Below are 17,692 nucleotides of genomic sequence, written 5' to 3' on the forward strand. Positions count from 1 at the left end.
GCACTGTCTAAATCATGAGGCAGCGTCAACCATCAATAATCCACAGCAGTTCAACTATGACAACCACAAGCTGTGGCCTGCTGCTCGCATTCCTCCATAGACACAACACAGATGATGTTCACATAAATTTTTTTTCCAATTCTCAAGAAAGATTATTCAACGTAGAGTGTTGCATTCATACCCATACAAGAATCCACACCCCTTGGACTTGTTCAAATTATCTCCCATTACCACCACAAACATCAAAGTCTTCTTATTGGGATTTTATTTGATAGGTCAACACAAAGTGGTTCATAGTTGTAAAGTGGAAAGAAAATTATGCATGGATTTCAAATGTTTATAAGCAACAATTTGGAAAGGGTGACATGCATTCGTATACAGCCCCTTTGAGCCAAAGATTTGCAGAACCACCTTTCACTGCAACTACAAATCATTTGAGATACGTCTCTACAATATTTGAACATTGGGAGACATTTTTGCATATTCTATTTTATTTGCTGAAACTTAGTGAGATTGAATGGAGACTGTTTTTTCACATCTTGTCAAATATTCTTAGTTGGATTTATGTCTGGACTTTGGATCATTCTAACACATGAATATGCTTTGTTCTAATCAATTCCATTTCTGCTCTATTTGTGTGCTAAGGCTCACTATCCTAAGAGGTGAACCACCACCCTTTCTTCCAGTATTCCCCTTTATTTAGCTCCACCCAGCTTTCTTATCCCTGCACAAAAGAAGCATTGCAATAGCAAGATTCTGTTTGGGAGGTTTTCTGTGTTAGTCCAGAACTTTATCTCTGACTTGTCTGAAAAGTTCCTTGAGTTCCTTCAGCCATATCTTTTATCCTCAAATGTTCACTCGCACGAATAAAAGTGGCCGAAATGGGTTTTCTCTGTAGGGTGTCTGGGCTCTCCCTTAGAGGTAGGGTGAGAAGCTCGGTCATCCGGGAGGGACTCAGAGTAGAGCTGCTGCTCCTTCACGTCAAGAGGAGCCAGTTGAGGTGGCTCGGGCATCTGGTTAAGATGCCTCCTGGATGCCTCCCCGGTGAGGTGTTCCAGGCACGCCCCACCGGGAGGAGGCCCCAGGGAAGACCCAGGATATGCTGAAGGGACTGTTTCTCGGCTGGCCTGAGAACTCCTTGGGATTCCCCCGGAGGAGCTGGAACAAGTGGATGGGGGGAGGGAAGTCTGGGCCTCCCTTCTTAAGCTGATACCACCCCGACCTGACCCCGGATAAGCGGAAGAAAATGGATGGATGGATGGATGTTCACTCAAACTTTTGAAGCCATCACAGTGCTGTTATGGTTTAACTCAGATTATAATACACACAGAATAATTTACTAATCAGGTGGTTTTTGCACTGAATTTTATTTATGAGTATTGGAGAGAAGGGGGTTGAATAAATATGCCACAATTTTCAACTTTTTATTTGCCAAATTAAATACATTAAAGTCTGTGGTTTAAAATTTGATCAAATGTATGCAAGGCACTGTATTTACACCCATGAAAATTTTCCCAGCACAGTGAGTTTATATGTCGTCAAAACTTACATTCCAGAGTGAATCTTAATCGAGCCAGTGGTCTGTGGGATCCCGTATGAACTGAGCTCTGGCGTGTCATCACAATAAGATGACATCCTCCCTAACCCGTTCACCTCTGAGTACAGGTCAATCCTGGGAATGCTGTAGTCCTACAGAAAGAAAAGAAAAAGGTTTTTAAAATACAATAACTTGTGCTTTTTGTTCAAGCTTTTGGTATAATATAGGTCACATAAGCCTATTCATGTGCCACCAGTTAAAAAACATTTATCAGCTACATTTTTTAAGACCTACTCAAAGTTAAATTCATTCAAATATAGAACATTTTCATAATCTGGTTTATCCCAATCTTAAATCAATTCTATGCAACTATAGGTCACAGGAAACATCCTAACAAATCGATCATATCAAATTATCAATTGAATTTAATCGACTGAAGAATTACAACATCCACAATTGTTGTAATCACTGGTGAAAATGTTTTAAAAAGACGTATTATGCCAGTGTTTGCTGCAACTCTCCAACATCAAGAAGTCCAATCTTGTCACACTTCTAAGAGTGGATCTGAATATTAGGCCTCTGACTCCCCAGGCTAACATGAAGAATTACTTACAAAGGTAAAATATAAAGAACAACTTTGCTTTTGCTGCCTTTGTTTGCATGGGTGCAAAATAAAGTACCACCATTCATCCATCCATTTTCTGTAGACCTTTGTCCCTAGTGGAGTCAGGAGGGATACTGGTGCCTATCTCCAGTGAACGTTTCGGGCGAGAGGCGGGGTACACCCTGGACAGGTCGCCAGTCTGTCGCAGTGCCACCATTCATTTTGTTAGAAATTTAAACAAATGAATCTGAATTAATGTACCAGTGCTCCAATTAAATTGTACACTTTTCCAAATTTTCATTGGGAGATTTTTCTGCTGCAATAAAATATGAGTTTTAACACCGTTTACCACATAGAAGTGCTAACACTTGTGACTATAGAGTTCTGTACATAGTCACAGCACACAAAACATGACAAAGATTTTTTTGGTTTTAAATGTAGATGACTGAATATTTCTAAACTATTGACAAAAGTATAAGTTCCCACACATTTAGTGAGTTGTAGAGTTTTTGATTATAGTTTGATTATCAAGACTGACTTTTCATTCCACACTCTACACCAATATAGATATCGGGACAGTGTTAATACAGAAGTAGTGAGTTGGACTGATGGAATGAGCTAAAATGAATCATGACTCACTCTGACTGCCAGCCGAAGGGAACCTACAACCATTGGTGCTGTTGGAACAGGTTGACCCAATTCATTTAGCTTCTCTGGAGTTCCCTCCTCTGGCCACATGTTCACTAGCTGGTCCATGGGACCCTCTTCCAGGGCAAGGATACGACCCTGGAAGCAAGGCTTTTCATAGAGAAGCCAGCTGAAAACAGAGTAAGAAGATGACACTACATCATAAGTAAGAGAAAGACATTCACAAAAAAAATCTGAATCAGTGGCACCCCTACCCTGCTGACTTCAGTTGATCATTCAATAAGTTATGATGACAAATTACCATAAACACGGAGATTGAACTGGGCTACTGCTGAATTAATTTCTATGGACTTGATCGATAACTGATTCTAAGGTAAATATTTTCATCAATGTTATTAACACCTCTAGCAAGAGGTGTTTTGTCTACTGTTTTGCTATGAATAAAAGCAACATTTTGAATTTTTTTTTGCCAAAATATTTGAAGACTTGATCAGTGCTTACTGATTTTGCACACAATAAGACAAGAAAAGCATCGTCATACTGTTATTGATAGTATGTTCTAATCTGTATTAGAAAGAAACTTACACACTCAAAACAATTTTCTACAGTACTGAACATTATCTTGAATATATTTGTTTTCTTGATTTAAGTTTGATATTTTAACTACTGCAGATCCTGATAATCCTACTGCAGACTCAAGTGATTTGCTCTAGTAGATCAGTTAGCAATGCCAAAGGAACTCAAACCTCAGGTACTCATCCTATTTTTGACCGGATACAACTCTGATGTGGCAAAGTATTGTGATCATGTTATACATGTCATACCATCATGTCATGGTAGCCATAATAACAGTCACAACAGTCAGCCATAATAAAACATGTCATATTAAACTATACATGGTAGTGTATGTTTCCCTCTGCTTTCTCTACTTCTCTTTTATTAATAAACATACATTTTCTTTTTACAACTACTAGTAGAATTCCATACCATCCTCTGATGACTTTGATCGATATCACAGGAGACAGTTTCATTGAGGTGGAATCTTCTACATCACCATAGACTTCAAATGTCTCCCCACCGAACTGAGCATGTTCGTGTATGACTATCTGCATGAACAAACAGAACCATCAGTGCAATAAAGAGACAATGTCTCACAAAATGCAACTAGTAACATTTCAAATCCTACCTTTCCAGGTCTTCTGTGGTGTCCTCTAATGACAGGTTTCTGCAAGACAGGTGAAGACACAATTCTTCAATTATTTTTGATGCAACTCAATCCTAAAAGGAAAAGTCAACTTCAGGTTGGTAAGCTTGGATAAGGTTATGGTTATTTAATATATCTATATAGGTAGAGTTGTTCTGCAAAAAGACACCACCTACACTTTATTAGAAAAGTAAGATTTGTGGTATATTTCACTCCATTTTTTCCATTAAATTTCACAGTTGCTTGAATCACTAATATGTTGTATTTAACTTCACATTTATTAATTCATCTATGAATAAATGCATAGAAATTTAAAAGCAATCCATCTTCTTTCAATTAATTTTTTTTCTTTGCAAATTCCTTGTAGCAAAAAATAAATGCTTGTCGCTTGTTGTGTCATACCCTTTTACTATGAATGCATTTAGTTTTCATATCAGTATTATTTGCTTACTGATGCAAATGTTTTGCCGAGAGTCAGGAAAAGTCATGTGCACCAATGTTGCAAAATATTTCCTGTGTAGAGTGCCACCCTGAATATGTGCTCATGTTTCTTGTTCTTTCTTGCAAATGATTCACAACTTGGCAACTTGAAGTATGAAACCCCCTCATTTCACCACACACAAAAAAAACAAAACAAAAAACGAACAAGATACAACCTGAGGCTTGTGTCTCCATGGGAGTAAAGCAGAAACAAATATGTGCTTTGCAGCTGTGACTTTCAGACTCATTTGTACTCAGTCAAATCAGTATGTTCCTATTGCAATTAGTAAATATGTTAGTGAAACAAAAAAGCTACTACCTTGATTTTAGTTGTTTGAAGTCCATTTTGAGATATCTCATGATTGTAGTTTGTTGTAGAAGGCAGTACTGTAGGATTCTTCGGGCCCACATCCACAATGGATATGTTTGTAATTGACAACTGTTCCATAGCAGGAGGGGTTAGGTCAGTTGTCTGTGTAAAGTCCATGGAGGCCTCTAGCTCTGGTGTGTCTTTCTTGAGCTGTTTCTCTAAATGATCAGGCAGGTTCATCTCAGAGAGTGCCGGCAGAGGAGGAACAGAGGAGGAGCTGCATGCTGACTCACTAACAGCAACTATTCCACCTTCTGTAATCAAGCTTTGATCTGTATCTTTCACGCCCCTGTTATCAGCAGGGGGAACAGGCAGAGGCAAGGCAGTAACTCCCTGCGGTCCAACGTCTTGCTGCTGGTTAGACGGGACTGTGCTGTTTGAGGCAGAGGAAGCTTCAATTCTCGTCTTCCTGGAAGTCCGAGGGGAGCTAAGCAAGTCTGTGAGGATGGACATCCTCTTGAGTCTTGACGCCACCTTCCCCGGCTCATTGTTTTGCCCCTCTGTTTTTCCCTCTTTGACTTGAGTCTCCTCTTTGACCTCATCCTGTCCTTCAGTTGTTAGTTTATCTGCTGAGGTGTCGTTCTCTTGAGAATCAGTACTTCTGCTATTCCTGTTAGCATTTTTTTGTTTGATTACCATAGCTGGGGAAAGGTCCATGCGTCTCTCATTTTTTCTTAAGCCAAAATGAAATTCCTCTGGATCAAATGTCCGCTCAAAGTGGTCCTCCCTGATGGCTGGCATAGCAAAAGGTGGGCACTGGAGTTTTTTACGAATCTGTTTCTTTCGAGGCAGTGAAAAGGGTATTCCTCCTTCTCTGACACTGCTGAGAAAGTAATCAATTTCCTCTGGCTCGAGTAAGTCATCATCACTAGCTGTCTCATCTTCATGTCTTCTACGTCCCTTTTTCTTTTTGTGACGGTCTTCCACGTCCAACCAAGCGGATGGAGTCCGTTTGGGTGTAACCGGTTTCCCTGGAGCCTTAGCATTGTCAAAATCAAAGAATTGAGATGTTACTTTTTTTGAAATTTTGTGTGCCTCCTGTTTCAAACCACCACCTGCAGTGAACTTCGCTGCAGATGATTCACGTTTTTGAATACTTTCTTCAAAGATCTCATCAGTCTTCAGAGCATCATTCCTAAGTGTTACTTGAACTGAACCAGTGGAATGTGCTTTCTTTTGGTCTACACAAACACTTGTGTTTGCTATATTTTGAACCACAACAGTGACATTTGCATCCTGTTTTTCTTTGGCAACAGTCAGGTTATCTGTATTTCCTACAACATTTGGTATCTTCTCACGAAGGTCTCTTGAAACAGTATCATCAGAAACATTGGAATGTATGTCTGATTTAATCTCAACTTTACCATCTTTGTCAGTTGAGATACTTTGTTCTTTTTGAGTGTCAGCATTGTAAATTTCAATATTCTCTGCCTGATTGACTGATGGGTCAATTGGTGCTGTTTTTTCTTTAGAATGGTCATGAATCTTAACTCTGTCAGTTCTGGCATTCAGCTCTTGAATTTCAGTCTTTGACTCTGCTGGTATTACTGACTCCAGTTTTTCTTTTAGGTCTGCATTTGGGGCAGATTGTGCTGACTTGTCTTGACCTGGTGTTGTACCACTATTTTGTCCTGTAGTAGTTGAGGGCTTCTCAGTCTGCTCTGTAGCTACTAGCAGTGGTTCCCTGACCTTTGCTTCACAGTCATCTTTAGGATCTTCAGTGCTATGATCCTGGATGCTGTGCTTCATCCCGGTTTCCTTTGTGCCAACTTCGGTTATTAGAGAATTTGAATCTTTGAATTCTTGATCTAGCTTTGGTAAATCTTCACCTTTTTCTCTAGTAGTTTTGGATCTTTGGACTTCTGTATTGAAAACTTCACTGATGTCTTTCAAAGTTATTGTTTCACTCGACAAACTTTCAGAAGATAAATCCTGACGTTCTGTTTTTTCTTTCCTACCATTATAAGAGAGTAGACTGTCAGAATCTTGGGTTGCATCCATGTCATAGTTTTGTATTTTCTTCTTTTGAACTTCAGTTCTTAATGTCTCAGACCCTGTTAACCTTTCTTGATCTGATATTGTTAAACTTTCATTTGAGTCACCAGAGACAGTGGACTTCGTGTCTTTCTTGACTTCAAGTTTCCTGGTGATATTTTCATTCACTGATTCATTTACTAAACTGTCATTTGATTGGTCCTTGCTTGTAGTCTTGTCTTTAGTTTCTTTAGCACTTTGACCCATGGTGGTCAAAGTCAAAGTAGGTTTAACCTCTTGGATTTGACTTTCTCTTGTCTCTTCTGAAGCTTTGTCTTCCAACATTTCTGGTCTTAACTTGAAGTTTATGTCAAAGTATTTAGATTCTGGATTTGATATTTTGATTTCCTTTTCTTGCATCACATCAGTGTTTGACTTCTGAACATCTGTTGTTTCATTCACCAAATCTCCAACTGCAGTGGTACTGCAAACAGAGTGAGCATCTTGGGTATCATTTCTATCCTGAACTTCAGCATCGATATCTGGTTGCTTTTCTGATTTGTGACTCGAATGTTCAGATCCCCCCAATTCATTTTCAGCTTGTTTTAATTTGTCTGCGTCTTCGTCTCTATCACTTATTGGACTGAACTCTTGGAGACTTCCAGGGTCATTTCTTATATTAGCAGTTTCTAACTCATTCAACAAACGTTCTGTCAATGTATCTTTTGTTGCAGAGTCATCTCTATTTCTTTCAGAGCCTGGTATTGGTATGTGTTCAATATGGTTTCCTGTTGTGATCTCAGGCGCTTCTGTTCTTGGTGTCTCACTTCTGGCAGATTTTGGACCTTCAACCTCTATTGATATTCCATCTTGTTCACCAGCAGTAATTGTTGCCTGGTGCTGTTGACTGATAATTTTGTTTGTATGATCCAGAACTTCTGTCTCATTTATCAGACTTTGCAATGATGAAATCCTGATTTCGGATTTTATAAATTCAGATTCTGTTGACTTCCCTTCATAGTCACCAACAATTATTGGCTTCTGGACCTGTTTCGTGCTAACTTCACTTGAATGATCTGGAGCTGCTGTCTCATTTACAATAATTTGCATTGAGGAAGTACTTTTTTCAGACTTTAGTTGTTCAGATTCTGAAGATACTGCATCCTGGTCACCAATAGTTAATATTTTCTGGACCTGTTGGTTGCTGTCTTTACTAATATGTCCTGGAGTTTCTGTCTCATTTGACAAACTTTGCAATGATGAACCAGTAATTTCAGATTTCAGATGTTCGGATTCTGATGATTCTCCATCATGATTACCAGTCACTATCACCATTTGACCTTGTTGATTAGTCGATTTTTCAAGAACAGTTTTGGTTGTCTGAACCTTTTGTTTTCCATCCTCACTTTTAACTGTTACAATTTCATTCCCAAAGCTCTCTGAGATTTCAACTTCAGGTTTTACATAGTTTTCTTCAACGTGAGTGCTCACTAATGATAGTTTTACAGCTTGAGTCTCCTTTGTTTTTTCTTCTTCAATTTCAATTTTTGCAACATTTTGTCCATTATCTGATATATGATTTTCATATCTGCCTTGTTTTGTTATATTTCCACCTTCTTCTCCAGTTTTAGAATTAATTAATGTCTGAGCATTTTGTTCTGTTGTTTTATTCATAGTTTGGTTTTTCAGTATGATCTCCTCTTTTTCTTTGGAGCCATCTTCAGATTCAGTCTCCAGCATTTCGCTGTCAGTCGTTGATATTCCAAGACTTGGTTTTTCCTTTACAACATCATAATTTTTGCCTATATGTTTTCTGGAGTCATCTTTCATCTTTTTACTATTGGTTATTAGCTCTTTGGCTTCCTTTTCATTTTTCTCCAGTGGTTCAATATTTTGAGGCTTTCGTCTCTCTGTATTCATAGAGTCGCTTTGTGAAGTTTCTTGTTGTAAGTTCTGCTGTTTTGTGTCAATTATACTTGCTGTAGTTTCAACTATTATGCTCTCTGCTTCCTCACTCTTGGTTCTCTTTCCTTTCAGGCCATGTGTAACTACTGCCTGTTGGTTCTTTGTAGCCTTAGGCTGCAAGCTTTTCTCTTCTGTTGAGAGATGGCGTGCTTTCCCTGAACCCGTAATTCTTCTCCTTGCAAAGTCCACAGGTCTTTCTTTGAGCTTCTCTTTACAACTGTTTTGTGACTCAGAGCTTTCCACTGCAGTGTGATTAAGCATTTCGTCTGGCGTTGAGTCTTTCTCCTTGCTTCCAGATTCGTCTAAAAGAACCTCTTTGTTTAACTGATTTTCAACATTCTTTGGCAATTCACAAACAGTTACAGTCTCTGTTTCTGCGTCCAAAGCCTCAGCTGGTTTCCAGCCAACCTCCTCTTTATTTTTCTCCCCTACATCAAAACCTTTTGCTGCTTCCACAGTTAATGTTTGCGATACTCTGTTATTTATAGCTTTAGTTGGATCCTCCAAATAGTCCGGTGAACTCACAACATCTGATCCTACGGCTAGACTCTGTGAGTCTGAGACAAGTTCAGCAGGAATATTCTTTCTTGTTTCTGATGTAGATATAACTCCCTCCTGACCAGTTTCTGTTGATGGGTCATAATGAATGCCTACATCCAGCTCAGGTTTGGCTGACTTACTGGTTACATCCTTAGGGGTTGGTTTAATGTCAAAAACCTGAACTGCAGTGTTTTTCTCTTTGGTAAATTTAAATTTAGTCTTGCTTGGCACCTCCTCTGACACATCTTTGGCTTTAACTGTGGTGGACATTTTAAATGATGATAGTGTTTTTTGCTTATGTTTGTTGTCTTTTTGATTTTCTGGTTTTGGTTCTTTGGGTTCCAGCTTTCTTTCCTCAGTTTCTGCATTATTATCACCAGCAACCAGTGACTTAGCTGATATTTCTTTGTCTACAATGGTTACTGGGTGTGCAATCATCTGAGTTTCGTCTGTAATTCTTGAATTCCTGATTTCCTCAGATGGAACCAATAAAATCTCTCCACCTTTAGCATCTCCTTCCAGTGTAGTTTGAGGGATTTTAGTTTGTTTTTTTGCCATTTTAATGTGTTCCTCTGCAGACTTACAGTCACTGTCCTTCATAGTATCTGCTGTGACAATCTCTTTACCATTCACAGTTGAGTCTTTAACTGTGTTGAGATTTGAATCCTCATATTTTGACGAGAGTTCTTGGATTTTGGACTTAACTTTGTTGGCGATTCTCTGATTTCTTGTGGGAAGCTTGCTCCCGGATGATGAAGTCTCAGTTAGCTCCTTCACAGGAAATTTTCCATGTTGTCTGATGTTTTCGTTTGGCTTGGTGAGCCTTGCAAACACGTTTTTCTCTTGCTTAGTTGGAGAAAAAGAAAGACCTGCGGTGTCATTCTCTTCATGACTCATGCTTCTTTTAGAGAGGTGTTTGGATGGTTTCAGTGGTGGCATACTTCCTGTTCCTGAAAAAGACAAACACAAATGTTTATTCAAGTGAACTGAGGTGAAAAAATCAGGAAAGTATTCTATTACAACAATGTGCATCAAGTTGCAGTACTTTGTCGATGTGGATATGTGATTGAGTTTTAATTATTTATGCAGTCAGACATCCTCAGTTTGCAAGTTTGCTATCACAGTTTTGTAATGTAGACAGCATTTATTGTATCTATTGTGATTGAATATGGTGCAAAAGCTAAAAGCCATCCACCAAAAAACTATAAAATAAAATAAAATTTAAATTACTTTTTTTAAATAACTTTAAAAAATAGTTTTTAACAACTTGCAATTTACAAATAAATAAATGTAGTGAAATGGGAAGATTCAGAAAAGAAATTATATGGTAAAATTTATTATTTTTTTAAAAACGGCCTCAACATTGACCCTTGTTTATAGAAACCAATCAATACAGTGTTTACTAACAACAAATAAAAATCACTTTACAATAATGTAGCCCTAGCCCTAACCCAACAGCTTTAAGAACTACTTCTCAAATAAACATAAAATTACCTGACAAAACATTTTCAACAGCCTCAAAGTTGATCCAGACTAACTAAAAATAAAAAGCTCAGCCTATAGACCATGACTGGACTCTTACCTTTCTTTGGACTTCCAGGCTGCAGCATCAATGTTTCATTTTCAGGTTTCTCATCGATGGGAGTTACTTCTTGCTCTTCTGGCGTCTGTTTCTGGACTGCTTCACCTTTGTCTGAGTTAGTCTGACCAGGCAACACTTTTTTAAAGCTGTGGCTGCTTATTGGTGTGATACTGACATTTGTTTTTCTTGTTGGAGATGAAACTGGCAACTTACTTTTTGATGCCAAGAAGGAACTACTCTGTTGTTGGTTCTGCTGCAGAGTGTCCCTGTCAGGATGGCTCACCTTTTTACCGGTCCTTTGCTCAAGCTCCATTCCATTGACAAAGTCTGCATACTCCTCTGACTTTTCCTTATTCAGCTTTGTACCTGTTCTATACACAGATTTTGTAGGTGAAATATTTCCTGATGTGACTCTCACAATTTTGGTTTCTTCAAAGCTTGGTTTTCTGACTGATTTGGTTGGAGACTTGACAGGTTCTTTAGGTCTAGTCTGCTTTGGAAGTTTGGAAACAACTGCTGACCCAGAGACATCAGGTTCTGATATTTTATCAGATGCTTCTGGAGATTTCACATCAGTTTCTGATGTTGAAACTTTCGGAATTTTAGGCTTTACGTGACTAACACCACTTTGATCTTTTAACACTGGAAGTGCAGAAACACGTTTCTCAGTGCTACGCTCCTTAAGTGGAGGATGATCACTGGAACTTTCTGTTTTTGTGCCTGCTGTGGTCTTTCTTGAGACAGTCTTCAACTTAAGTGCAGCAGCAGATGAAGAGGTCTTTGTTCCACTTCCTGTGAAAGCATGCGAGTTGTCTACTGCTCCTTTAATTCCTTGCTTAGCAGCAGCTATGTGACTACTTTGAGTTTTTACTCCAACGTCTTCATCTTGTAACTTGGGTTTGCTCATGTCTGAAGCTGCAATACTAACTCCAGAAGCAGGGGTCTCAGTTTCTTCTTCAACTATGAATTCAGTAGTATATGTAGTGTTGAACAGTGAGGACTCGTCTGTTGTTCTTGGTGCTTCGGTTTTGTTATCTTTGATTTCAATTTCATTGTCTTTTTGGAAGCTTGTCAATCTGTCAAAGAAGAAGTAGAGAGAAACAGGCTTGTTTTATAGCATATCTGTGAAACAATTATAGAAAGTACAGAGTGTATTATAGTAAATATGAAATGTTTAAAAGTGAAACAGTATATAGTCTCTTTAAAAAGCGTATTTTTGATTCAGTTTCACTAGCTACACATGCCTGATTACTAACTGTCCTACAGAAACAAAAAATAGAGAACCTAACTGATATGATGTCAGATAAACAATCTCAAAATGAAATATTCCATGCCTCGATGTGAGAAAATTCAAGTACAGATGAAAAACAAATTTAATGACATTCATCAGTCAGGAAAGAGTTAAAGAGTAATTTCTAAGACTTTGGTACTCAGTGAACCACAGTGAGATTTATTATCCACAAATAAAGGAAACAGTGGGGAACCTCTCCAGGCCTGGCTGGCATGCCAAAATTACTTGAAGAAAGCATCAATGACTAATTCAGAAAGTCACAAAAGAACCAAGAACAACATATATACCCCTGCAGACCTCACTTGCTTTAATTAAAGTGAGCATTGAAGATTCAACATTAAGTAAGAGATTGGGCAGAAATTACATGGCATTTCCATGGTGAAAAAAATGAGTAACCAGTGACACATTTTGCATTTGTCAAAAAGAATCAAGATTTTGGGGATTTTTTTGTTGTTGTTGGACTAATAAAATAGCCATGGAACTTTTTAGACATTGTGGCATAAAATTAATGGTACAACTACCATATCAAAAGTCTGACATGGTGTACCATGTCCTAGAGGATTGAGTTGGTTTATACTGGCCCATGGGAGCTAAAATGACAAAAATCTATAAAAGAAACTGGTGTCTGTTTAGCAGCTTTGGTGTTTATCTCTTTGTTTACTCCATAATGCCATCAAGAATGATAACATGACTATCACCATAGAGGATTTTATAAATCACATCTCAAAAGATAAGAAATGATCAGATTTCTTTCAGAAACTCAGATCATCTATGTAAAACTGTAACAAAAACTAATCTGATAATATTTGCCTTAAAATACTCCTAGTGATGCTGACAATAATTCTGTCCTCTATTCGAGCAATTCTAGACTAAATGCATTTTTACTTGAAGAGAACAGTGATGTCTGTCACAATTTGTAAAACACACTGCTTGCATAAAGTCCAAACATAAGAGATCTATTTTTGATGTTTTCACCTACTCTTGCTCATGCATCACCAACTTCAGCCAGGATGGCACATTGTTTTAAAAAAAGTAAATAAATAATCTTGGTTGGAATCTCGAAAACAGCTTATTTTTTTTTTAGATATAAAATGGTTTAGATGGCAATAAACCAAAGACACATCCATAAAGGTGAACACTTTTAAACAATCCTTGAGAAAAGTAACAATAATTCACAATTATTAAACTAAATTGTTCATTACTTCCTTAATAAATTCAATTTAGGTACATTTTTAGCACAGTTCTTTCCAGCACTTCAGAGAACATACAGTATGTGACTGATATTATCTACTGTAAATGAATATTTCAGTGCCTCTCAACCAGCTCAGCTTATTGTCTTGCTTGGCTACAAAGAAACATGGGAACTTGGATATCAGGTTGCGTGCAGGCTGTATTCTCTTCTACTTTTTCAGTGATCAAAGGGGAAAATGACACCATAACAAAGAAAAAATAAAACTCACCCCTTTAGCTCTGCTGTCCTGGATGTCTCAGAAGTTAAATCTTTGTCGTTGTCCTCCAAATTCAGCTCTGGCTCAATAATTACTTTCTGGGCAAAAACCTTGGTTGACGGCAGACTCACAGTCTTGCGAGCCAAGCGGATTTCTCCCAGTGACTCAGGTTCTGGGATCGTGCTGGTGTTGGGCTCTCCCGGCTCCTGCGGGAATGTTTGAAACTCCTCTGAAGTCGCTGCCTTGGTGATGTCGGACTCTGGCAAGCTGCCACTGGATAGCAAACTCTCGAAAGGGGTGGGTGGGGTTTCCTTCTTTGTTACCACCTCATCCTCAGGTATTACTCTGGCAGGTATGGCCAGCACAGGAGGTGAGTCCACCCTAAGGCCCTCCTCCTCCTGTTTCATTACATCCGTCTCTCCCTCCTCCTCCGTCTCATCTCCCAGGTATGTTTCCACCCAGATGGCTTTATGGAGCTGAACGGGAGAATCCCTTTCGGCTGTTTGCTCTCCCTCAGGCACAGGGCTCCATGTCGCGGCTGCAGTTTTCTCAGACAAACTGCTGGAAGGTATCCTGACTTCGGAACTTCCCCTCTGTGCATCTGGGTCATTTTTTTCTTGCTGACTGCTGGTGCTATGTGATACAGATGGCTGAGAGCTTAAAGTTATTCCTTTTAACACAGTGCTGTGACCTTTCTCTCCAACTTTCACCATGGTTTTCTTTGATGCCAAACATATGGAGGTTAAGTTGGGAGACTTTGGGGTGTCCAGCATCAAGGAAAGTGGGGATTTAACTGACATCGGTGTGGTAGGGGTGACAACGTTCTCCTCACTGGAGTTCTGGATGTTGTCCAAATTAACCTGCAACCTCTTGCTAACTTCTTCCACCACTGATTCTGCAAAGCCTAAATCTGTGTCTGAGTTTGGACAAGCGGCAGATGGAAGCTCTGTACTGGTGGGCGTCACATTCCCAGAATTCTTCTGAGCTCCAGCACTGCTGACCCTGGACACACGCAGCTCCCTCACGCTGCTCCTGCCACTGCTGCCGCTGTCTGCGAACGGGAGATCTTTGTCATCCGCAATCAGAGAGGCGATGCTGGGGCTGGAGCTTTGACTGAGGGAGTCGTCGAGCTCAGTTCTAGGGGATGCATCATGTGACCCTGTTTGAGAATTGACCAGAGGCTTTAACCCATCTTCTACATGGGATACAGGGAAACGGGGAGACACAGGAGAAGTTGGTGTGCTTGAATTTGTGGAGGTGTTTGACTGATGCTGGCTGCTGCTGCTCTTTCTTCTCTGGAATAAGCTGGTGATCCGACCCAAGACTCCCTTCTTTTCCCCCTGGAAAGAAGAAGAACAAAAGAGGATGTAAAAATAAGGAAGACATCTAGGTTTGATCTCATCAAAAATGAAAAGAAAAGAAATCTGAAAGATATGCACCGGAATGCACATTAAGCTTGAAGCTAAACTGGAAGAATGTCTGCAATTTAATTTGTTTTAGCTGCTACTTCAAGGTGCTAATCTCTCTTTAAAAATATTGGAACTAGAAATCTCTCCTGTTTTGCAATTATTTAAGTTGATAAGTGCAAGTTTTAAATAACATAATAAGCATGTTGTTAAACAATATTTATTAAATTTCATAATTTGTTATACTTAATATGTAACTAGACCAACTGTCAAAAATCCTTGACAGAATCTCAAAACATTTTTTGACATTGTTAAACCTTACGTAGAATGCAAAAGAGAATAAACTGACATAGCAAAGCCTTGTAATTTAGACGTAGAAATAGCATATGTGACATGAATAATTTTTAGGTTTTCTCATGTCACATGAGCAATAACATGAATTTATATGAATAATGTATACACATGTTCTCTAAATTTATTTATATTTATTTTTGTTACAGGCTGGGATGAAAATGTCCTGTAACATTTATAGTGAATTATTTTTAGTCGTCATACAAATTTGATTTAACATTACTATGACAAAGTCTAATCAATAATGTCTATCAACCTCTCAAGTTACTTTTACTATTTTTTTTCCTGTGTAGGTTCGATGAAAGTAGGAATAAGCATCAGTATTATTAAAAATATGAATATATAATGTTGTCATGTGTATCATGACTTACTTCTACTTATTTGGTGTTCCAATTAAGCTTTATAGAAAATTAAACAGTTTCTTGACTAGTAAGTTGTTGTTTTTTTTCTTTAAGTACGATTTACCATCAATCACAAACATTCAATGTAACACCTCTTCAAATATTGATTTTTTTTATTATCACATTCACTGTCATAGATAATGACATAATCACAGAATGTGATAAACTTTTTAACCCATATTGCCATCCGTATTTCAAATGAGTCCGATATTTTAAAGGACACATCACCGATTAATCGAACCCCCCCCCCCAAAAAAAACAAAAAGATCACAATTGGCCAATACTTAGGATCTAATCAATATTTCAGGTCAAATACAAGTCAGATTTGTGTCAGATTTAATAAGAAAAGGAACAGTTAGGAACTAGTACGTGTATAAAAGTTCACATGTCATATGTGATCATAGCTGTATCTCCAGTAGTATTCAAATTAATACCTTCTAAAAAGTTCCTAGTTCAGCTTTGAAATGTTCTAATTTTGCTGACTAGCGCAAGATTCAAAATCTGAGTAGATTCATGCTTTCAAGAGGCTTAAGCATGGATGCTGTAATGCATTAATGCTTAAGCTGGAATAGATCCTCTATAAAATATATATTTCTAGTATCCTTAATAGAGGATGCTAGAAATGTATGAAGATAGATATATTTTCTGCTTTCACATAAAACTTTGTAACCTTGTGATATTAATCCTAAGAAATTAAGGTTTGTATATCTGAAGGAAGTGAATTGTTTGTGAGTACTGAAAAGATTTGGATTTCTATTTTTGTCTGCATCTTTCAACATATGGCACATCATAACACTTGAATTTAAAGGCAACACTATATAGTTTCTAAATGGTCCTCTTAAAGTGTCCTGCCCAATCCATCACTTGCAGCTTCAGTCACACACAAGGCAAATAAGATTTACTTTAAAAGCTATAAAAATAAACTAGAATAGAATCACAGCAACAGATCTCCTAAACAGCAGATACAAATATTGTTATAAAAAAAGCAAAAACATAAATTGTTTCAACATCTATTTGCCCCACTTTTGTGACAGTAAAAGGGCTGAAAGGCTGCAGATATAGTATGATAGTAAAATATCAATCTGAATGACTAACCAACTGATAAAAATGCCTTTCAGGCACAGATCAAAGGTCACTTTTCATTACCAGATACTATCCATAAGCAATAAATGAAGTAAAATATTTAGATCCAAAGAGGCAGCCACATGTAGCATTAATTTTAGCTGCAATCAACATCTTTTGAATCTTTCCCTGACTCTGAAAGGGATTTGCTACACAATAATCTCAAGGCAGGGAATATACTGTATGTTAATTGTGCACCTGTTTCCACCATATGTTTTTCTTTCACTAAATGTTCCATTAATGTCCTTAGAAACAGCATTCTGTGAACAACCAGCTCTTTTACAATTGACCGTTGGTGGCTCACCCTCCCTGTGGAGTTAATGACAGATTTCTGAACAACTGTTAAGCCATCAGTCTTCCACATGATTGAATACATCATAGAAAAATATTTCTCTATTTAAAAAATAGATTATTAGTCTCATGTAATATTCAAATTGAGAGAGAAACTAAATTTGGGGTTTTCATTAGCCAATATTTCATTGAATGAAATAATATTTCATTCAATATTCATCAAAGCTTGAAAGGTTGCTTTATGTGTAATGAATCTATATGATTTACAAGTATTAATTTTTGTATCTATCTCTTAAAATGAACTGATTTTAAGATCTTACTCATGTAGCTTTCACAATAACTTTTTTAAATTCTAAAACAGAATTCACAGAAAAGCTAAATTAATCCATAATGTCGACACAGAGAAAAGACAGCTTACATTGCAAAATCTGCTATGGTAATGTCAAAGCAAATAAAACATGTTCGGACGAAAAACATG

The 17,692-nt window shown here is 37.9% G+C and overlaps 1 protein-coding gene across 1 annotated transcript in view; it reads right to left on the reverse strand.

Annotated features, from left to right (window-relative positions):
* The window catches only part of LOC116709117 (mucin-17-like), a 45,271-nt gene that overhangs the window by 6,726 nt on the left and 20,853 nt on the right, over nucleotides 1-17,692 (reverse strand). The window contains exons 3-9 of the mRNA XM_032547464.1: nucleotides 13,656-14,983; nucleotides 10,905-11,980; nucleotides 4,793-10,272; nucleotides 3,976-4,014; nucleotides 3,777-3,895; nucleotides 2,781-2,958; nucleotides 1,550-1,689 (exon numbers count right to left, since the gene is read on the reverse strand). Of these exons, the coding sequence (XP_032403355.1) occupies nucleotides 1,550-1,689; nucleotides 2,781-2,958; nucleotides 3,777-3,895; nucleotides 3,976-4,014; nucleotides 4,793-10,272; nucleotides 10,905-11,980; nucleotides 13,656-14,983 (8,360 nt within the window). The remainder of the gene's footprint in view (nucleotides 1-1,549; nucleotides 1,690-2,780; nucleotides 2,959-3,776; nucleotides 3,896-3,975; nucleotides 4,015-4,792; nucleotides 10,273-10,904; nucleotides 11,981-13,655; nucleotides 14,984-17,692) is intronic.

Source organism: Xiphophorus hellerii, chromosome 19 (genome assembly GCF_003331165.1).
Source record: "Xiphophorus hellerii strain 12219 chromosome 19, Xiphophorus_hellerii-4.1, whole genome shotgun sequence".
NCBI lineage: Eukaryota > Metazoa > Chordata > Actinopteri > Cyprinodontiformes > Poeciliidae > Xiphophorus > Xiphophorus hellerii.